We start from the raw sequence: 24,168 nt of genomic DNA, 5'->3' as shown, positions 1-24,168 counted from the left end.
TTTGGGTTATATATTTATATCTTATAAAGCTATGTTAAAACTGAGTAATATTAGCGCATATGGTTTAAAACAAACTAAATTTTTGTAAGGTAATAATTAATTCTTAAGAATATTACCTCATTATGAATTTATAATATATGATATACATATATACTTCCGCAGCTAAGGGATTATATATATTTATATGCATACCATGTATTGTTATTGTCTATGTTAAATAAGAAATTATATTTTAAGGAATGGTTGCATAAAAATAAATTACTACATATTAATGATAAACATCCTTAACATCCTAATCTGTTTCAGGTGAAAAGATTCGCAGAAACTTATTTCAGTCAAGATCCAGACGCTTTGTCAAGCATTATAAAACTGTTAGAAAATCGTAAAAATGATCTTAAACAGTCCGTAGATACTTTTACAAAGCATTTTGGGAAACATTAATCTCGAGTAACCAAATTGATTCGATCAATCAAAAATACCAAATGTGATGCAAAACTCACACAATTACCTATATAATTTTCAATGTAATACTAATTTTATTTATTAATATTGTTTTTGAATAATTTTTTATTTATTTTTGATAATTTTCAATATTTTTCAATATTTTTATAATATGTAGTATTTTATTAATAGTCTGGAAGCTATTGATAAAATCTTATATGACATATTAATGTCCTATAATTGACATACTATTTATATGTATTAGGTTTGATGTTGGCTGATATTTTTCGTAAAATATCTTTTGTTTCTTCTGTAAGACAGAAATGATTGTTACACAAGTCTAGTTTTGTTATCAAAGAAACTTGCAAAAAATTATAGTTTTATCGGACGCAAGATTATTATAGCTGTAACAAATAATAAGTCTACGTTACTATTATGACTTTATAACTATCATGATTATATATAAAGTACATTTATAATGCAAAAAATAACATTCTGCTAGATTCTGTAGAAAATTTTGTAGATATCACATTCTTGCGTCAACAGTATAAATTATTCTCAAACGAGCTGATAAGTATTAAAAGTACACGTAAAAAATGTAAATTTTAAAAGTAAAATATTTATTAACCATTGTTAACGTAAGAATATTTAAGTCGCTTGTAAAATACTGCCTACATTGTTAAAAGTTAAAGGATGAAATTTAAACCAATACCTTGTGTGTTAAATAACATTTTGTTATTTTCAACTACCATGTATGTCGAGATTTATTACTCTAACACAAAACTGTATTATTTTAACTCAATTGGGTAATTTTGTTAAATTAACGACTTTGAATTGAATATTATTGCTATATCAAAGTTTTTAACTATGATATACAATTTTATCCATAATATACCGCCGCACAAGACACTATAAAGTCGAATGTGATTCAATATATTTCGCCTCTAATTACACCTGTAATTCGGTTTTTGTATTATAATGTAACTACTATTTTTCGTATTAGAAATGACAACGAGAGAGAGACAACAATATTTATAAAATAAATTCTTTGCCTTTAATATAATTAATTACGAATCTATATTACCTGATCACTTAAAAATCTTTTGACATATATACTTCATACTTCATAGTTACTAATCGTTATAAATTGTATCTTATATGCATTTTATGTGAATTGTCTCACATTATAAAATATGTTTCAAGCAGCAATATATCAGCAAGTATTTTACATACTTCGTCTCCACCATATTTATGCTTCTTTGCACATCCCAACGCGCCTAGACATTTATGTCTTGTACTATCGCTTCTGGTTTGAGATATTCCAATATTGTCGGCAAAAAATGGGATACGACAATAAAACCGAAGAGAGCGCCTCTCCTAAAATCGTCCAATAGAGTGTTATATGAATATTTCTCAATGTTTTGAACACCAGCGTTCAGCAAATACTCCATCAGCGCATCGTGATAAGCCCGCATGATGTCGAAAAATTTCTCTCGTATTTCTTCATTCCAGCAACAGTTGTAGAGATACGTAGAGAGATCAACGATGGGCGTCGAATATCTAATAAGCGCGAAATCGATCAGCATCGCGCTATATCGTCCACCCTCATCCGCCTTGAAGAAAATGTTGCTCAATAGAAAGTCGCCGTGGCACATGGTGGCCAGAGGTTTAAGCGGTTATACTTATAGATTATACTTGTCGTAAAAAAATCTTTGAAGAGGCATTTTAAAGCTAAAGAGACAATCTTTTTATAAAAATATTTTAAGTTACAAAAAGTTGCAAAATCCAATTGTTATAAGTAATTAAAATGTTTTTAATTATTTTTATTATATGCTTTGCGACAAGCGCAAGGTTGAGTATTTAAAAATTAAATGCATAAAAATTATAGTGTAATTTTTACCAAGAAATAGCAGACAAATTCTGCCAATATTCATAATAGCTTTTATGAGTTTATAGTTTCAGAACAGTATAAAAATAAATTTTTACAACAAACTTCACAGAAAGCTGTTTTAGAAACTGTTTTTATTTTAGTAACTGTGGCTAGAAAAAGTAAATTGAGATATGTCTTAAACAAAAACCATTCAAATTATTAGCGGAATGTATAGACGGACACATGCGGATACCTTTCCTTCCATTGATTAACCAACCGATCGCTTATTTTACAGTAAATGAGATAAACCTCTACCAGTTTAGGACATTGTTCGAAAATAACGGAATATTTATCAGGTGTATGAAAGTTCACAAAATCAAAATATAACTTTTTCAAGTTTTTGCACTGCGCTAGCAATTCTAAATTGTGACCAGTAAGGTAAAATATAGACAAATACACCTCTTGCAAGTTTTGATAAGAGGAAAGAAGTCTAAATAAGCTCTCAACAGGGTACTCAGATGAGTACCCAGATGGGTTACATCCGCTTCTGTAACAAAAATGATATAATTAGTACAGTACTTTAATTGCAAAGAGAAAATTCATGTAACTTTTTAAAGATGCTCGCAAGAGAAGCAAACCAATTTCAATAAAGAATACAATAATAATATGTATCTCAAAAGAAAATGTAGCACACACACTTACAGATGCACTTTTCGTAAATTCTTACAGTTAGTAAGAGCATTAATACCCTGAGATGTAAGCTCACGTGCGTCCAATAGATTTATTACTTCCAAGTTACGACACGAATTTCCCAACTCTAGTACAACTGCTTCTGTGATTGTAGCACTCTTATAAATATGATGCATGAAATGTAACTCACGCATCCGTTGATTTTTTTCCAGTATTTTGCAAAGACGTTTAGGTTTTAAATATGTACTACGAACGTTTAAAAATTCCAAACCTTTTAGCTTCTCAAGGTACGAAAATCCTTCGTCGTCTATGTAACAACAATAACTTAGATCCAATTCTAAGAAAAATTTGTATTAGATATATGCAATTTACTCATAATCTTAACAATCATATACATTATACGTATACTATATACATATTATACCTTTCAAATTTTTGCATATCTCTGAAATTTTAAGTAAGGCTTGATTGTCAACAGATTTGCCGCAGTCATATAGTTTTAAGTGCGTTAAACGCATGCCGCAATTATCGAGAAACTTACTTAAATCCTTAACATCAAATTTGCTTGCTGTAAGATCTAACTGTTGCAAATATTTACATCTAGGTGTAAAATAACAAAACATATCGCACATGTATCTATGAGATACACGTCGCATGTTTAAACGTGTATAGAGTTCAGGGTCTCGTATTAAATTATTGAAGTACCAATTTACTCTACTCACGCGGCATAACGTTATCAAATCCAAGTTTTTAAATATCTTTAGTAATATTTCATCCTGTAAAAATAAAATATAAAAATTTAATATTCGAGATGACATTACAATAAATATTATTATGAGAAATAGACTTCTTAAAATACTTTACAGGAAGGGTAGACAAATTGCAAAGCTTCTTGGATTTATCTGAAAGTATTTCATCCTGTAAAAATAAAATATAAAACGTTAATATTCGAGATGACATTACAATAAATATTATTATGAGAAATAGACTTCTTGGAATACTTTACAGGAAGGGTAGACAAATTGCAAACCTCCTTGGATTTATCTGAAATTATTTCATCCTGTAAAAATAAAATATAAAACTTTAATATTCGAGATGACATTACAATAAATATTACTATAAGAAATGGACTTCTTGGAATACTTTACAGGAAGGGTAGACAAATTGCAAAGCTCCTTGGATTTATCTGATAAGAGTTTCATTTGCTTTGCCCAATTAAAAAGCGATTTAAAAAAATTAAAAAATGATTTAAAAAAATCACTTTTTAATAAAATATGACGCGAGTTCTTCTCTCCATTAGGTTGCACATAACCAGGTATTATCTCCTGAGATGCCTTTTTGTGCTTTAATATTATACTCTTATACGTATCGCTGCAAATGTTATCGAAACAAATTTATTTTCATTATTAATAAAAAAAAGGATTTAAATATTATCTAATGTCGACGATAATAATACCTTCTGCAAATAACGCAATATTCAGGAAAATTTTCTTGCAGATGAACTATATCCAAGTGTGCACTTTTTAAATCTGCTGTTAAATTATGAACATCGTCATGGCATGAAGAGAACATGCGGTTTATTCTTTGTAACAGATTAGTTAAGCCCTCGTTAGGATTTCTAGAAAGGATCAATTCTGAAGTACCGATGAGCATCACAGCATCTAGCTTTGTGTAAGAGAACTGTGAACTGTTCTTAAATACTAGTTTGAGCATTTTGGTTTTAAAGTTACACGGATGCGACAACGGTGGAGAAAATAATCTTGATGTCAGCGGTACAATCTTAGACCATTTATCCCACAACTTGAACCACTGATTATTAGAATCTTGAGCCCAAATTTGAATTACGCTTCCAGGATTATGTATTTCATAAATAGAGACTCTGATTGGATATACAGCTTCATGAAACTCGATATCTTCAAAATAGAAAATATAACTATATACTCTCTTTTCGACAAAAGCATATCTTCTTTAACAATATCTTATTTGTTAATTAAAATATTACATACTAATATAATTATTTTCGATCGGCGGTATATAATCCCATTTCGATATAGAAGCAAGTCGTTCAGCAATTTCTTCGTTTTGTTGCCATGGAGATATTGAAATATCTGCGACATTATTATTATTATACGTCTGTAATTTAAATTGCGATTAATTTTTACGGAAGAATAACATATAATATCAGGAAATACACATACCAACGTCTTTTTTTTATTGGGTGGCCCAATTATGTCAGAGGCAGTATAAAATATGCTTAAATTGTTGTGGTCTTTGGAAACAAATCTTTTCTTCCCATATTGATAGATGAAATCAACGCTATTCTCTTCTCCTACGGATACTCTGCCGACATAGGGGTACCGACTGCAACTCTCGCAATATAAAGATTGATTGTAGGATGTCATACTTCTCCCTAAAAAAACGATAAAAAAATATGGAGAATAATAAGCCTTGCTTTTGTAGTGTATGCTACAATGTATTGATAAAATATCACATATTTATATAATTATAGTGGTAAGATTATATAATCTAAGTTTATCCTGCTTTCATTCACATTGCTAGTACTGACATATTATCACATATTCTGCATGTATATTATTAGATAATTAATTATTTTAAACAAAATAACAATTTTAAAAAATCTCTTTAATATAGAAAAATGTTTTTTTATAAATCTGAAATATCGCGAGCTCTGTGCTCTTCTATCACCACGTGGCACACGTGCACGAGCACAAGAAAAAACCAAAAAAATTACAGATTTCAGATTGTCCACATTTTTTCCACTTACGCTTAATTTTTAAATGACAATAAAGTTTTATTCTACAAAGTCGTAAAAGTAAATATAAGACGTAAACAGTAAGCTATATATATTGACTAATAAGATTTTTACAATCCAAGAAAATGTTTGGTCAATTTTTACTGCTTACGTCTTACCGCATACTCTTACGGCTATTGTAGAATAGGCTTAAGATTTTCCGAAATGTATTATTTATCTTATTTTTAAAAAATGTATCTTTTATTTTTCATTTTCCGATACACGTTGTAGTGTGTTCCACTACGTGGTAGAGTATTTTACCACGTGGTAGAAAAATATACGGCATACACGCGTGCACAAACACTAAAGAAAAAAATTGCAAAATTTAAATTGCTTACGTTCGCTACACTTACGCTACTAACAATAAGTGACTAAAATTTTTCAAAATGTATTTTTTAATTTATTTTGAGACTGGCCGTTTAATTTTAAATTTTATTATTAACTTATTTTATTATTACTATTAAATTATTTAGCAATTATTATTGTACAAACAACCTTCACCCGACGCGGCCGGGTCTACAGTTGTTGGGACTCTAAATTTAAAATTTATTACCGAGCGCCAACCAATTTTTATAAAATGGGTAAAGGTATACACGAACAAATAGAAACTCAGGGGTGGATAGTTGGACAGACCCTCAAATATGAATCGAGCGATTACATTACGTTTGAGTTAATATTGTTACGTCCTGTGGACTTCGCGATTTCCTTCTTTCATAAAAACTTTTCGTATGTTGTTTTTCTAACAGAATTGTTTTTGGGATGACGAAAACCGAATAATATTTGTCGATCGGCGGGCAAGTTACTGATGATAATGAATCATCATTCTTTCCGACATCAAATCAAACAAATACGTGTTATTATACGTGTAACAAATACGTATATTAATTGTGAAACCTGTACCGCCGGTCAATAGCTGGTCAGGCCGTTATTCCCAGGGAAAATTTATGAAAAACACTTGACGCCAGACAATAACAGATAAAACGAGGCTATAGAAATTTCGAGATCTAGCGTCTCGATCCGTGAGAAATTGTGAAACCTGCGCCGCCGGTCAATAGCCGAGTGGGCCGTCATATACATTCCCGGGAAAATTCCCGGGATTTGGCTACTTCTCTATTGTAATTATACTTTGCTAAAATTTTATTAGATCTTTTCTTTTATAATAAATGTCCAAATGCCCTCGTTATTAATAAATAAATAAAAAAAAAATATATATATATATTGTAAAATGAATACCATTAAGACCTCGTCCTCAGCTTTCTTGCTCTCTCGAAAATCGACCACGGTCCGATCCCTGGTTATATGGATTAATTTCCTTGACTAAAAATAGGACCACGAGTGCACAAAATTCACAGTAGGCGTATATAATAGCGTCCCTTCTGGACATTGACTCATGACTGGAGTTTCCCGAAACGTGCATTCGTCTCGAGGCACGCGTCTTTTCCAGCGTGCGCCCGAGATATGATAAGATCTCGTTACGTCTTCCTATCTCCCCTCTTCTAGATAGCCCTTTCCTTGCTATCCTTCTAAACCTAATATTCTACAAATTCCAGAGCGTAACAATATATTATAATTTGTTTTACAATTATTATATTTCGTTTATAATTTGTCTCACACACACACACACACACACACACACAAGTATATATATATAGGAGAGAATACAGATTAAATAATATATATTACTTACAATATACGATAGCCGATTACAATTCCTTCTTGACAGATTCTTACTTACGATCACAATCGCTTCCACAATACAATGTCTCTCATCGCCGAATAATCAACGGTACAATTACAGCAAGTGAATGACGACGGTCCAACTTATCGGGGGAACGACTCCCGGAATTACAGAGTGTATCGCAGTACGGCTTTCCGGAGAGTGAATTCTCCGGCAGTCCGGTGCTCCGGCAGAGGTCCAGCGTGAGCTGGATAGTTAGCGCATGAGCATCTCATAAATTTCACCGGTGAGCCGGTTGCTTAGGTCGCAAATATTCGGACAGCCCCGTCGGCTTTCTCCGGGGGCGGCTGCTTTGGCGTCCTTGTCCGCCAATGGTCGAGTCTGACAAAGGGATCTTCAGGCTAACGGATTTTTGTTTTTTTTCGTACTTACTGTACTTGAGAGTCATCACTCGGACATCAATTTCCCAAAGTATTAAAGCGCGCTTTTCAAAAAAACTCGAGAAAATCGACTTTGAAAAATTCCGAGCGCGCTATGTACACAGAATTAATTTTAATGTAAAATTTATCAAATCTATGCTAATTAATATTTAATCGTTTTCAACTTCGTTTTCAATGAAAAACTTACATCTTCTTATTTTGAATATTGGTACAAAAATAAAAAACGTCAGGTAGGAAATAAAATAGTTTTATATTTTTGAAAATTACGAGAAAATACAGCGCAAAAATAATAATAATAATAATAATAATAATAATAATAATAATAAACTTTATTAACGGGTAATAAACCCTTTAGCGTACAAAGAGTAAAGAAAAAACAAGAACAATAAGATAAAATAAAAATTTTACAACATAATATGGAGAAATTCAGGTTACAAGAGTAGAGGGGAAAGTTTTTGTTTAAAAGTTGATACAGAGCCACCAAAAAAGTCAACCCTATTGGAGAAATTACTTGCAGATATTATTAGCTTATTTACACAAAATGATATTAATAAAAATATTGTTTAATTTTTAAAAGTGAATTATATGATATAAAATATATAGTTTAAAATATATTGTATACAGTCGTTTTACACGTCAATATTGCACGAACCAGGATGATAATTATCGTAAAAGCAAGGGAAACAATAAGTTTCACGGCATCTAGCACACCGTACGAACGCAGATATTTTACAGGCGCAAGGTTTTTTTAAAATGTCTATTGAAAAACATACTTTATTGACGTTCATAAAAATGTCTCTGTCATCACAAAGGTTTGAAGCGAATCGCCACGCGTATCGAATCATGTTCTTAAAGATTGGAGAGAACAGCTGGTGATGTACAATAGATTGAATTTTAATGCAATTTTCTCGAGAATTAATTAAAATGCCTGTAAAATATCTGCCTGTAAAATATATGCGTTCCTACGATGTGCTAGATGCCGTGAAACTTACTGTTTCCCTTGCTTTTACGATGAATATCATCCTGGTTCGTGCAATATTGACGTGTAAAACGACTGTATACAATATATTTTAAACTATATATTTCATATCATATAATTCACTTTTAAAAATTAAACAATATTTTTATTAATATCATTTTTGCGCTGTATTTTCTCGTAATTTTCAAAAATATAAAACCATTTTATTTCCTACCTGACGTTTTTCATTTTTGTACCAATATTCAAAATAAGGTGTAAATTTTTCATTGAAAACGAAATTGAAAACGATTAAATATTAATTAACATAGATTTGATAAATTTTACATTAAAATTAAAATTCTGTGTACATAGCGCCCTCGGAATTCTTCAAAGTCGATTTTCTCGAGTTTTTTTGAAAAGCGCGCCTTAATACTTTGGGAAATTGATGTCCGAGTGATAACTCTCAAGTACAGTAAGTACGAAAAAAAAACAAAAATCCGTTAGCCTGAAGGTCCCCTTGTTTGATTAACCCGCTCTATTTATTCATGAGTAGTGTTACATCTATTACTAGATGTCTTGTTATATAAAAAACGGGCACAATAACAACTGTGCCGCAAGCAACAACGTAGAACTACGTCAACTGTCATTATTTCATGTTAAAGTATTCAGCGAAGGAAACTAGACGTAGGGCTACGTCAACTGTCTTTGGCTGAATAATAGTGACAGTTGACGTAGCCCTACGTTTAGTTTCCTTCGCTGATAGTCCAGTCACTATGTACATTTAAAAATCGGCGATCGTAATTTCTTTAAGTGTAATTTTCGTTTCAAAACATCTGCAATGGCAAATACGTGTTTAATTCTCTTAAGAAAACTTGACGGTTTCAAAATAGCTACAATAATTTCAGGCTTTGCAAGATTTATTTGCAACTTTGAGGCGTAGTGCGATATGGAATTTTCAACGAAATTAAAGTAATAAATAAGAACATTTTACGATTTTTATTGCTGTGCAAGTTTTATTTGAAGCGTTTATACAGATTCGTGTGCGAAAAACGATAAAATAGAAAAAAACGAGCAAAAATGCTCAATTTTTCCTTTTCTCTTTTGATATCTCGAAAACTATCGATCGTACGCCAAAATATCACTGAACGTAACTTGTAGAGCGGGAAAAATCCTATAAAAAACATTAATTATGTTACTTTTTTGCGTCAATGAAGTCGGAAATCTTAGCGAAAGCGTTCGGTGCCGCGTATCGACGCAACCAACGCGCCGCTAACGCGATGACGACGACTCTCCACTTTGAGACGCTCTACAAGGCGTAATTTTCAACGAAATAAAATAAATAACAAATAAAAATTGTAGGTTTTTTTACGCTCTACAAGTTTTATTTGAAGCATTTTTGCAATTTCGGACGACAATAATGAGTAAAAAGAAAAAAACTAAATATCTCTCTCTTATATAATTTCTTATTTCTCTTTCTCGTTCGATGTCTCGAAAACAATCGATCATACGTAAAAATGTCATACGACATAATTTATAGAGCGTAAAAAAAGCTTTAAAATGAGCTCTGATTCGACCTTGTAACTTTATTAGAAACCGAGTTATCGCGGAAAAACCATTTTTTCACATTTTTTACTTCCGTAAAAAAAGCAAGCGGAAAACAGAGATCGCGAAAACTTGAGATTAAGCTTTTCTTGAGCCTCCCAACACCCCCCAAAAGAAAAATCCTGGGTCAGAATTATGTCTTTTATAATTTGTTTTTTTGTACATAGTGACTGGACTATGAATACTTTCATGAAATAGTGACAGTTGACGTAGTTCTACGTTGTTGCTTGCGGCACAGTTGTTACTGTGCCCGTTTCTTTTTTATTTACATTTAATTTTATTCAAAAGCTATATACTACATATGCTACTTACATTTATTTTTTATTTCTATTTATTTTTATTTAAAAGCTACCATATGCTACTTACATTTATTTTTTATTTACATTTACTTTTATTCAAAAGCTACCATATGCTATTTACATTTATTTTTTATTTACATTTATTTTTTTTCAAAAGCGCAGATTACTTGTCTTATCTCTAAAGTAGGTGCATGTGCGTAATTGGCGAGGCTGAACCGGATCTACCTTAATAACCCTACCGTTTCGTTCATTGAATTTGAACGTCAGAATTTTATTGTATTTTACAAATATCCGTTTTACAGGTTTTACATTTAATTTTGCAAGACGGTGCCTGCGTCTCCGTTCATCCATAGATATCGTTTCCCATGCTTCAAACACTGTTGAAACTGACCGGAGAGATCGGTTGTCCAACATGCCAAAAATCATGTTGGATATTTCAAGAGGCAGCTGTTTAATGATATCCAATTTCTTTTGTATAAATACATCAAAATATGAAACAATTCTCCTAAAGGCTTCCATTGCTCTTGATCTGTGTCCTGTATTCTTTGAGAACCTAAAAGATAATGATAGCTCCGCAGTCTCGATGCTGATATTTATACTCCTTTCCCTATCCGTCACGTGGCTACCCCGAAAATGGCGCGTTCTAATTGGCTGTCCTCCCCCCACCCCACTCCCCCTGCTCTCCCACCCATGTACATGTGCCGTTTCGTTTATTGGATTTGAAGGTTAGAATTTTATTACATATTTTACAGGTTTACATTTTATTACATTTTCATTACATTTAATTTCGCAAGACGAAGCCTGCGTCTCCGTTTATCCATAGATATCGTTTCCCATGCTTCAGACACCGTTGAAACCGTCCGGAGAGATCGGTTGCCCAACATGCAAAAAATTATGTTGGATATTTCAAGAGGCAGCTGTTTGATGACGTCCAATCTTTTTTGTATAAATATATCAAAATATGAAACAATTCTCTTAAACGCTTTCATTGATCGTGATCTGTGACCTAATAGCCTTCGCCGATTTTCGCCAAAGTAAATGCCAACCTTTCTTTAATGATATTCTGTATAAAATTACATGTGTAACTTCACTTCTTTTTAGACATAAATTGGACTCCTTCAACGATTAAGGCCAAATTCAATACCGGTACTTTAATGAGGTGGGCGATTCATTGAAATTTTAATATACTTAAGTAAATCGGTTATTTTTTAAAATAAATTAGTAGCTCTTTCATTGTGAACCGATTTTCATAAAACCAGTACTAAAATTTTTCTAGACAACATAAACTTAAGTATATTAAAATTTTAAATTGTAGGCATAAATTGGTATTCCCAGATCGACGACAAATTCATGTCAATCCTCCTATAGTATTAAGTAGTTTAATTTTAGAAAATGCTTCCATATCGGATAATGCGACATTATATCTGCTCGGTATCACGGAGCGTGTAGTACTGAATATGACATACTAGCAAGAGAAATATAAGGTGAAACATTTGGGGATGTGTCTAAAAGACACACGTGAACGTTTACTAAACATAAATATTGATATATTGTTTGAATTTTGCTAACAGTTCAGTCAGTTAGCTTTGTTTCTAATCGCTCGATTCTAGTAATTACATTTAGATTAAGGTACACGTTTTGTTCACATTGTCAAACTAAAAAGTAAAGCATATATAACTGTAAAGATTATTATAAGAGCTTGTGTATGTTAAAATTGTTTTCTGACTTTTTGTCAGAGTGATTATTATAATATTGAGTATAATAATTATTATAATAGAAAGTAATGTTTAAATTTTTAATTTATTTTGTTGAAAACATTGAACTGATAACACAGTTATAAGCTACATTATATAGAGTCCGCATGTGAGACTAAATCCGCGAAGCTTACACAATGTCAATGGTTGAGCTAATTGATTCTAAAATAACGAATTCAAATTAACAGTATTTGACATAAACTTATAAGTAAATTAAATTATTTAACTCAAATAATTATTAGGTCCTTGATTTTTATTATATCAAAATTTTTGACTCCTATTAACATTGAAATACATTTGCACCGTAATGAAAGATGTATTAAACCAAAAAATTACACACATAACAAAATTTAAACATTAAAACTCATGCAGTAAGCCAATTGACCGAATAGAGCCTAGAGTTTTAAATTGTAGCCTTGTCTTTTTCACAATTTTCGATTAATCAGCCGATTTTCTTCCTGTTAAATTTAACTGATTACGTTTTTTCATGTGCTTCTTATTGACCTTATAATCCAAAAAAGATGTTGAAAAAGCAGTTGAGTTTTTATTTCGAAGTGCTGATAATATTGTGCAACATTTTCCTCAGATATCAAACACGTTGTTTTTTAGAAAATAATTTTGTCCCTAACATGTTATTTTCTATAATTATTTTTTTAACTGAAATTATTTCACAAAATGATTTTCTTATCGCGACAAACGTGTGTACATTATTGTGATGTGGTAAATCTATTATGGTCCAGATTTGGTTTTGAGAACATGTTTGAAACGATGCACATAAATTGGAAAATAGAATTTGTATTTATCTGTATTAAATTTAGCAATCGAGGAAATACGTACAAATACTTTTGTAACTCTATATATTAAAAAAAAAATCACTCGGAATAACTTAAACACACAGTGGTCTACAAAATTATTGTAACACTCAATTCATATTAAAATTTCGCATAACTTGAATAACTTCAAATAAACATATCTCCGCGAAAAATTATCGTATTTAAAAAATTTTATTTTAATTTCAAAAAATAAAGTCTATTTTAAAGATTTTTTTGTTAGATTTTAAATTGATTTTCTTCCTCTTCCGCCATCTTTCCAAAAGTATAAGGATGTGCTTTTTTTTCCAAAAAAGGTATATTTAGCATGACGCACGCTGCGGAATAGAATAAATTTTTTTCGCAAATGTCATGATAACCATCGTAAAATATAGACTTTTCCTTGCAAATTAAAAAAAAAATTGAGATCTGTACGTTTATATCTTTCGCGGAGTTACGGCGTACCAAAGTTACTTATGCACTTTTAGTGTGTTACCATCTTCGGATGATCTCTTGCAGATGCTCATGCACGCATATTGATGCAGGTTCTAATTGGCTGCAAGAAATCATCTGAATTCAAGAGTCGGGATATCCAGGTCTATACTTAGGTCGTTTTCGGCCGTGTTCTGCTCACATCAGCGCTGAAAGCATCGCTCTAGAAAAATTATTGTTGCTCCGTAAGTAGAGTGAATGACAGATTATTTGAAGGAAAACAGGGATTGCCGGCGTGCGATTACTCGTAAATCAATCTTAAATTTGATCTGCTGGGCCTTCTCGAGCCGATATAGACCCTGTCCTCTCTCAGTTCGATTGTTTCGAATATCCTCTGGCCTCGTACTTTATTACCCGCTACATGCTCACGAAGAGGGCAGGCCTCCGCTTGTAAGGAGCTCGTAAATTCGTCACCATATACTTGGCTCCCGCCGCAAAAACCTCGAAGCGAATCGCGCTATATTTTCCACAGAAAACTTAAGGCACTACCCACATTCAGAATGCCTTCGTGATTAACTAATGATTAAGTAAGCCAAAATATCGTAGTATTTAGGTATTGTGATGTGTGTTGTGTGTGTGTGTGTGTGTGTGTGTAAAAAAATAAAAAATTTATATTGATGACAGAAAAATTGTTTAAAGTATGAAGCAAACTTTTTAAGACTCATATACGAACATTTGTAATAACAATTGTTTAAATAGTGTTATATAGTCAAATAAAAAAAATGAATATTGAATAAGCTAAGAAAACAATAAAAGTTACAATAATGCTAAAGACGGAGGTAAAAAATAAAAATTTTAACAGCAGCAATATGATTCTAGCGAAGATTCTTATAATGATTATAAAATAATGTTATAAAATAAAAATAAAAATAATTGTATTAAGAATTACTCTTTTAATCTATCTAAGAGCAATTGCATGCTAGATAATAATAATAATAATAATAATAATGCAAAGAAAGTAATTTAAATAATAAATATTACAAAGTAAAGTGACTTCAACGTCTAAAAAATCGAGTATAATTTTCATATTATTTCATATTGAAAAAATTGTGTCTAGATCTGGAAATACGTATCTGTCCGCTTACAATTAGTATTATTGATAAAAGCTTGTAACAATATCTCTCATGGCGATACAATAGATGGGCGAAGATCAAAATTTGTCGGACGTCTTTGTTTTACCTGTGAAAACTTGTTAGTTGGCTCCGTCATCACTCACGGTACCTTTAACGCCTCGTAAAACCGAGATACGCACCACTCAAAATAACCGGGGCCACGCCTATTATCTGCGTGGTGATGCTACAGGATCATTTGGGTGACTTACGCTCGCAAATGGGGCGCGCTGATGAATTAGCGCACGATTACGAGGCGACGCTCTTTTTCAAAACGATGACCATCGGACCCCTGCTCAGCCTCTAATTGGTTTCCATTTCGACAACGACATGTGGCTTATGTGTATATTTTTTTTTCAGCAAACGCAATCGATCATATATATGTCGTTAAGAACTGAATTCGAGTAGCGTTCGAAGAATAGCGATATATCGAAAAGAGTAATTTTATATTTTGCTTTTATGATGCAACATTGGCCTCAAGGAAAAAATTATGATTGTAATTTTTAAAATGTGAATTTTATTACCCACGAAGACAATTAAGTTTGAAGCTATAGTAAAATCTACTTAAAATTAATTAAAAAAGTTTTTACTTATTTTTACTTTGGATTTCTTTGAATTTAGCTCATCATATATAAAAGTCTTGTCATTTTAAATAAATAACAGCAAAAATTATGTAATTATAAAATTATATCATATTGTTTATTTGTTATTTAATATAAAAATGTTATTATACTATAATGTTAAAATTAATTGGATTGCGTTAGGGCATTAACTCTCTTATATTGCTCAATAATTCCTCAATGTCGTTCGATTGCTAACAAAATAGACAATTATATTATTAGTAACATATAATTGTGGCAAAAAAATCGCTCATCTGATCTCTAAATTTCAACTCGAGTTCGGTTGAATTTCTCTTTTTGTTTTCGTAACGCCTCATGATCCGCCCTTCGTATGGCCGGGCCTTAAGGACGGACTTCAGGAAATCACCCTGAACAGGAAGGTGAGAGGAGAAGGAACAACGGGGCCCGGCGCTCCGCATACTAAATCACTGCCGCACGTCCGTTTCTTTACATTGCGCAGATTTTATTGATTATTTTACGACCGGGAACATTGTAAATCTCTTCATCCCGCGCCGGCGGCCCTCCCGGCGTCGTCGCGAGGTGGCCCCATTGGGCGCCCATAGCGCCAATTATGCGAGTCGAAAGGTATTGTTGCCATATTCGTCTTTCGATACGGCAGAAGAGTTTCGCGTAACGTCATTCCAACGGCTTTGCGTTATAAATTTTTGCCAGCCATTTGCCTTGGTTGATTCCATGAGGAGGGCGAGCGTGCACGCATATACAGATAATCAGACACTTCAAAGTGGAATAGAGATATTATTTTATCTCTTATTTATATATCGTCAATTACATGCGCGATCGAAGAATCAGTGTTATCACATTTATCTCGATATGCTGGAAATATGTTGCAATTTATTCTATAAATAAAACACAAATTGAACCGTTACCTTATATTTATAAAAAATATCTTAATAATCTATATACATTCTATACAAACGGAAGATACATAACAATTAAAAAAAAAGGTTTTTTGGTTGTTTAATTTTACATAGAAAGTAAAATTTGGAAAATGTACATGAATAATAGAAAAAATGTATGTGAGAAATAATATTCTTTTATTGTCTTTTTATGAGATACATTTTATCTTCGTGCAGCACTAAAGAGGAATTAACTGCGATGCTCCTGAAAGAGGAAAGAAAGGACAGGATTTGCTCTGATTTACGCGCGATGCGCACCGAACAATGTTGTTCGTTTTCGCGGTTCGCTAATGGCCGCCGCCGGTGCCTTAATTACAGCCAAATACGGTCCAATCAGCCCGCCGGGGGCCGCCGCCGCGGTGTTGGATCGTTTTGCGATTTCCAGCCGGCCGGCATATTGTCGGGGAGGAAACACGACGATGTGCCCCCTCGCTCGCCGTTCTTCCACCAACCGACGCATCCGTTCTGTCGTATATATCGACGACGTCATGGGCGCCGCCATGGAGGTGGCTCCCTGGATCCATATGTATCGAAGGAGAAATTCGATTTCCGAGCACGACAAAGCTCGACCGATCCGAGCGCTGGGACGAACTCTTTATTGCAAGGTGCTTGCGACGGAAAGAATATCCGTTTTCTTATTTATTTTTGAATTTATACGGTTTGTGAAATGAAGCATTCAAAGGGGGGGGGGGAATAATCTTCTGCCAAACTTATCGATCCCAGTTAATTGAGCCGAGCAAGAAATGATTAACACCTTGTAGGTGTGTCCGGCGAGAAATTGCGACCGAATGATACAGGATAATGAAAGAATGTATAAATATATGTAGAACTCCCGGACTCCGATCAACGAATATAATTTGGATTTACGAAATACATTTAAGCGCTAATCACGAAATTCATTGTATATCTTTATAAATTCGTAGTAAAAATCTGAAACTAATACGTCAAACAAATTAATTACTTAGCAATCTTGAATGTACTTATTTTTTAATGGTTTAATGATTGATAGTGAGTATACATATTTAGGTACTGTTATATCTATCTGATAATACGTATGTAACAATTTCGCAGTTACAAAATGTATTTTATATTTATTTAAAAGACGGAAATAAATTAAATTATTTAAACTCTTCCTGTTCCGAGAGAGAGAAATAGCGTTTGATTTTGTTTGATTGCACTCCGCGCGAAGTCGAGCGGGAGTTTCGGCCACTGTCGATCGCGCCGAGATCACTCTTCCCAGCCCTCTCTTACTCGCCTCTATCCCGACGGATAAATTTTTAGCGACGCCCATGACCCCCGCGCCGCGTCGTAACCGTAGCGCCCGATGTGCTGCTGCATCGTCTTGCACCACCTCCTCTTTGTGGCCTGATGCGGGCCGAGGCTCGTTAGCGCGCGCCCGTAAATCAAGCCGCAGGGGTGCCAAGCCGCTAATATAGCCGGGGTTCCCCCGGGATAGGTGGAGCGCGTTCGCGCCGCCGCCGCGCACGGTAAACGCTCGGTATATCTCATCGATAATGAGTTTGTTAAATGGATTAATATTGCACGCCCTACCCGCCCTCCCCCACCCCTCGTTGCAGCCAGGCCTTTCCTCTCGCTCTCCGTCCACTGTTTTACGAGAGCCATCGCAAGGGTGACTTCGGTGTTACCATCCTGCGCGAGGAGATCAACGACAGATTTTCTTATTCCGCTGCAGCTCTCGCATTATTACAGCCATACAGAACGAAAGAAATAATTTGTACCAGTTTTAATTCTGCACACAAATTAATTAATGTTAAATATTCCGCTTGTATCCTAACGTAATAATAATAATTAATTTTGCGCATATGGGAATAATAATTATTTTTCTCCTTTTTACCTTGAGTTGAGAGTCGGAAAGTTGTTATATATATACCGACAGCTTGATTTTATATCTCGACGTGATTCGCGTTTACTATTATAACGGAACTCCACAGAATTCGTTTGGATATCGATTGCTGCCTGGGTACGCGGTAACGATTGTTTTTTAATGAACATCGAATTATTAGTGCCGCTCCGCGTATGCCGACGTAACTCTCCGAGGTGATGCGAGGGCTAATGTTCGGAGTGTATATACCTCGGACCACCGGTGAGTTTTATTTCGGCCGGATATCGACAAACGCGCGCGGCCCTCGAATCTGGTGCGCTCCTGGAGACGCGCTACCCGCGTATATACCCGGCACGGATAATTAATGGAGCCGGTAATGAGCTGATTATTATTAATAATATTTAGCCAGGGTTAAGCCGAGGCGACCCCGCCGCGGTGGAGCCCGGTCGGCCGTTAATTGAATCTGCCAATCATCGTAATGAGCGTCAGCGCCGGATCCGTTGTCCGTTCCTCGGCGTTTGCTGTTCTTCAAGAGCCCCGGAGAGAGAGCTTGATGCTCGTCAAGCTTGAAAAAGAAAATACGCTAACCTTCCCTTCCCTCCCCCCCTGTTACTTATTCGTACCCACCAGTCGTTTCGCGTCTGAAAAATGTGAGCAATTTTACTTACGCGAGCGTGTTTCTGCATAAGCACGAGGCTCGCTTGGGTCGATATTCGTGGAGAGCGTTGTTGAGGAATACCGACGCGTTTCTTGGCATTTGCCTTCGTCGACCGTGCCACGTACGATTAACCTTCAACGATTAACTGTCATAGTTTAATTTAAATAAAATCTAAAGACCTAATGACGAGGTGAAGTATTCAACAACTCCAAGATTAAACTAATTTTGTTAATATTACTAACGTTTTTTCAGTTTATTTAACGTAACGTCTATTTAAATTTAAGTAAACTTTACATTTTCGGAATTATAAAGTTCTAGATTTTTTTCGGAAAAAAGATTTCGCCAACGAATTCGTCAAAGAATCTGTCACAAAAATTAGAATTGCGACTTTTGGGAAATTTTGTATGCCGAGGAAAGTTTCAAATTTAAATGTAATAATTATTATAGTTATATGTGTGTCAAATTGAGTTGCGTTAAATTTCGTTTTCCATTAGAGAGTGCGTCTTTCTGTATCCGTCTTCCGAAAGTGTCCACCGTTCGTGGAAAAGTATAAGGCACTTTTCGAGAATTTATAACGAGAAGCCTAAATGCCTGATTAGACTGCACTTATTTCCCAATTGCCTTATTCGTGGCCGGATTCTCGACATTCCGGTCTGCGGGCTCGCGTGAAAGATTAACGCGCCATAATACTTAATCAGTTCGAGTCTTTACGATGTATAGCGCGATTCCAACGGCCCTGCTTTTATTGTTCCCGGAATACGTACGCACGACCGGTAAACGGTGATAAACAAAATTGTGCAGGCCGGGTAACAAGGCGTGATAATAGCGTGCGACGAGACGTTAGCGATGATTCGTGCCAATAACGCTGCGGATTTTAGTGCGACTCAACGATTTGACGTTGCAAACGCTTTTCGAAACGCGATACAAAATAATTTGTTGCCGCGGATTAGTCTGGCTTTGTGTACTTGTTAGTTTGCATGCAAAACTTAATTAGTTAAAAAGCGATATATTTGCACATACATATAAACTATAGAGAGAATTTTCTCTTAGAATTTACCCTGAAAATCATGGTAGTTGTGGAACAACATGCATTACGAAGAATTTTATGTGCTAGCTATTATGATTGATATCTACCATAATAAAAAATATTAATATCTATTACAATAAAAATTTTAAATAAAACATCTTTATAAATACAAATATTTTATATAATATACATATAAGATTTTTTTACAATATCCATATTTGAATTTCAAAAGATTATTAATTTGTATTAATGTCGTAGCAACATAAAAAAATCAACATAAATTCAACATTAGAAGCATTCAACGTCTCACCAACGATATACCAACCATTGTGCTGTATAGAAAATATATTATCCTTAAAATAAATAAAAAAAGGTTCAAAAATACTGAAGAAGAAGAACTTGCTTGCTTCAGTTATAAACATTTCTTTTGTAGATAAACTCAATTTTCACAACTCTCATACTCTATCATAGTCGTCTCGTTTTGCACACAAAAATTCAAACAATATTGCTCCAATTCCTAAAATATATATATAGATGTCATACATATAAAATAAATAAATAAACGTACAACATAAAGATACATTTACTACAGTAAATAAATTTTGGCGATGAAACTGATACTGAATGTTCGACAGTTTAATAATATGATAATGTAACCTGAATCAAAAACTTGGAAGGTTTCCAATCTTTCTTCTTTGCGTATACGTATGATATAAAAAAATATTAAATCGAAAAATTTTCTACCGCAATAAAAACAAAAAACAATTGGATAATACATACATATATCTCTCAATTCCATCATAAACTATATAATAACTTTTGTCCTAAAAAAGAAAAAAAATTGACACTACACCAGTTACCTTCTTACAAAATCGTACCGCCACATTATTAACAAGAGATATGACATACGTTTGATACAGCTTTCTTTTTTATATTACACGAATGCAATATATCATTCTCAAGATTTTTTTCGCGGTATGCGTCAGCTCTAATACAAGAAGATCTGCAATAAAGAAATAGTTTAGTTGCATATTGTATGTACACGACAACAATTTAATATGGAACATACATATTTAATTTAAACTCACCTAACAGATCCTTCATATAGATGATAGATCGAGTATACTGCTATATAAATATCTTAAAAAAGTTTTATATACGATATACAAATAGACGGTATGCTGCATAACGCTGTCAGAAAAAATACGTTGGTAAATACATGACAAACGAATAAAATATAAAGAGTCGGACCTCCTGAATGACGGCCTGGAGCGTTTCAGTGAGTGTCGCGATCGCTGGCGCTTCGGTGGCATCCCGGTGAGGCGTCTCCAGCCGAAACCTCTTCCTCGTGGCCATGAGGATATTCCTAGCCGTCGCTCGTCTTATCTCACACAAGCAAGAAAGGCTCGTTAATCAGAGAAAAGGAACTTATTTATTAATCTAGCTCGTTTGTGCAAGAAGCTGAGCAAACACGTCCGAACGAGACGGAATCCCAGAGCGTAATCTGAATATCAATGATAAATAACAACCGTCGCTAAGGACGATTCGCACCTTCTTTTACAGTAGAGACAGAATTCCAGAACGTATAGCGGGCGACTCGCATGACGCGCGGCACGGGCGCAAAGCTCGGGCGTAACACTATATTCACAGTTTCAAGAAAATCTATAGAAAATCGATTTTCTTTGGTACAAGGACCGGAGAACTATACCTTAATTGTCTGAATCATGCCCCGATCTTGACTTAATTGCTTGAATCGTATCATGATCCGATCTAGACAATTAAGCCAAGAATATAATATAACTATATAAATAGCCCGATATATTTCAAAATTTGCCACACATATTTCTAAAAAAATTATGGACCTTTAATCGCATATAAAAATAAACTTTTAATCATTTCTTGCAAGTACAGACACAAGATGATAATCAGGAATCATCCCCAGAATAATGTTAGATTTAACTGCTGAATCATGAGTTGAATGAAGAAATATCAAACTGACCCCTAAAAGCCATACCAACCCCACAGTTTAACCATTATTTATTACTTATTAAAATTTAATTTCCGTTGTTTACAAAGACGGCTAACAACATAAAAGCAGAATTTCTTCTTTTATTGACAAGACATATACGTTTGATACAGTAACTTTTTTTATATTACACGAATGCAATCATTCTCAAAGATTTTTCTCGCAGTATAAGAGAGTCAACTATAATTCGAGAAGATCTGCAATAAAGAAATAGTTTAGTAGCGAATTGTAGACGATAACGATTTAATATAAAACGTACATATTTAATTCAAACTCACCTAACAGATCCTTTATAGATGACAGAGATTGAGTATGCCGATATATAAATGTTTTAAAAAAGCTTTATATACAACATATGAACATAACGACATAGTCATTTTGCTGCATAACACTGGCAGAAAAAAATACGTTGATAAGTATGTAACAAACAAATAAAATATTGTTTGTAAAATGTCTTTGTATATTTCAAAAATTCTTATTGTTATTACCGATAATATTTGATTTGTTGCTAAGTTATCCTACATTTGTAGTGAATTTAACGATAAAATACATTACATTATTTTGACATAAAATCTGTGATGTACGTATATTTTATTTGTTCACAACTAGTATTTTACATAAACTAATATTTAATCAATTATATTTATAATTTTTAAATCAATTGTAATAAATCAAGTTATTGTAAATGAATATTTTACAAAATTAATTAATTATTACATAAAATATAGTTCTTACGTTTATTGCTAGATAATTTAATGTCATAAATAAAGCTATGAAAACAACACTTTTCTATTTCTATTATAAATATATTTCATTATGCCATAATAAAGAAAATTCTTCTCCTTAATACTTATCATTGACAGAGATTTTTCATCCGAGTCTTTAAGCTAAAGAGAAGAGACTGCCTCTCGCTTCTTCCTTGTGTTTATCTTGTTTTTAATCTATGTTCTTGGTTCTTGGACACCGAAGACGGATGCGTTCGCTCATTGTAACGCGGGATAAAAGAGCTATAGGTAGCGGCAATAATCGGACGCGGGACAAATGTTCAGTCTCTCTGGATGATAAGAAACTTGGTCCACGTATCTGTCCGCATTCCTCCAATGACTCACTCGCTCTCCTTACGAGAGCCCCTGAAAGTTGTCGGGTTATAGATATAAAAAGCCAGGAATGATACAGACCTAAGCCGCAATCGTGAACGAACTGAGTCGATACTGAGTGCTCTCGAGAATTTTGTTGATACACTCACTTAAGAGATCTTAACGCAAAGAACATAAGTGGCAGTTTTCAAAAGAACGAAATAATAGCGTTCCCGTTTCTTTTACTGATAATTTTGAATTATTGGACGATTAAATAAGCGTTTAAAATTTAAGAAAAAAAATGTTTTTAAGTAAAAGGAATTCAAAGCTCGTTATATTAGAAAATAAATGCGGCCTGTGTTTAATTTCAGAACTTGTTAATTTTTTAACGAATCGTGTGTGTGATAATGCAGAATAAAAAATTTACTAATCGATGAGGCTGAGAATATTTTACAAACTCGAAATGCTAATAACGCGCAAAATATATGTCGCGTATAATTACTAATATCCGCACGCGCCTTTCCCCGATTTCACTTCTCGTTCCGCAAGTTTCGTGCTAAATTTGCGCTGTAAATTCAATTAACATGTAAATCAATCTCACGCTTGCTGGTAGGTATATAGTCGGGATAATTACAAGTAACACATTTGCGCATTTATATAAGTATTGGCAAGCTGATTGCGGAATACAAAACGTGTACAAAGTATCTCGAATTATAACACCTTTTATTTCCATCATATTGAATTATAACACATTTCATTTATTTCAAATTCTAGAATAAAACTTGCGTTGACATTATGCAACATTAATATATGTTTTTAAGGTTTCAGATAAGGTTCTAAAAATATAAAAAATCTCATTAATATAAAATTACAATTTGAAGTTAAATAAAGGATGAGGTTTCATTATTTATTTTTTATGTATTAAAAAATTTTACATGGCCGATGGATTGTAATTTGGGAGTTTGAACATTTCTATTGAAATAAAATAGATTCGAAATTAGGCAACGAATGAGAGGGATAGAATATATTCTACACAAAAATGAGAGA

The 24,168-nt window shown here is 33.5% G+C and overlaps 3 protein-coding genes across 3 annotated transcripts in view; 1 reads left to right on the top strand and 2 right to left on the bottom strand.

Moving 5' to 3' along the window:
* Positions 1-1,717, top strand: part of LOC143904511 (putative aminopeptidase-2) — a 29,711-nt gene extending 27,994 nt beyond the window's left edge. The window contains exon 35 of the mRNA XM_077419246.1: positions 307-1,717. Within this exon, the coding sequence (XP_077275372.1) occupies positions 307-441 (135 nt within the window). The 3' untranslated portion in view covers positions 442-1,717. The remainder of the gene's footprint in view (positions 1-306) is intronic.
* A 1-nt stretch (position 1,718) lies between these two features.
* LOC143904510 (uncharacterized) lies at positions 1,719-2,096 on the bottom strand. Its single transcript, XM_077419245.1, has one exon. The coding sequence runs from the start codon at positions 2,094-2,096 to the stop codon at positions 1,719-1,721; it is 378 nt and encodes a 125-aa protein (XP_077275371.1).
* A 304-nt stretch (positions 2,097-2,400) lies between these two features.
* LOC143904516 (F-box/LRR-repeat protein 4-like) lies at positions 2,401-3,913 on the bottom strand. Its single transcript, XM_077419260.1, has 4 exons — positions 3,866-3,913; positions 3,426-3,777; positions 3,014-3,338; positions 2,401-2,858 (listed from the first exon to the last, which is right to left on the bottom strand). The coding sequence occupies exons 2-4, from the start codon at positions 3,655-3,657 to the stop codon at positions 2,531-2,533; spliced, it is 885 nt and encodes a 294-aa protein (XP_077275386.1). The 5' UTR covers positions 3,658-3,777; positions 3,866-3,913; the 3' UTR covers positions 2,401-2,530.
* Between the last annotated feature and the right edge of the window lie 20,255 nt (positions 3,914-24,168).

Source organism: Temnothorax americanus, unplaced genomic scaffold (assembly GCF_048541705.1).
Source record: "Temnothorax americanus isolate GAGA-0224 unplaced genomic scaffold, ASM4854170v1 Scaffold53, whole genome shotgun sequence".
Classification (NCBI taxonomy): domain Eukaryota; kingdom Metazoa; phylum Arthropoda; class Insecta; order Hymenoptera; family Formicidae; genus Temnothorax; species Temnothorax americanus.
This window is presented reverse-complemented; position numbering and strand designations above follow the sequence as displayed.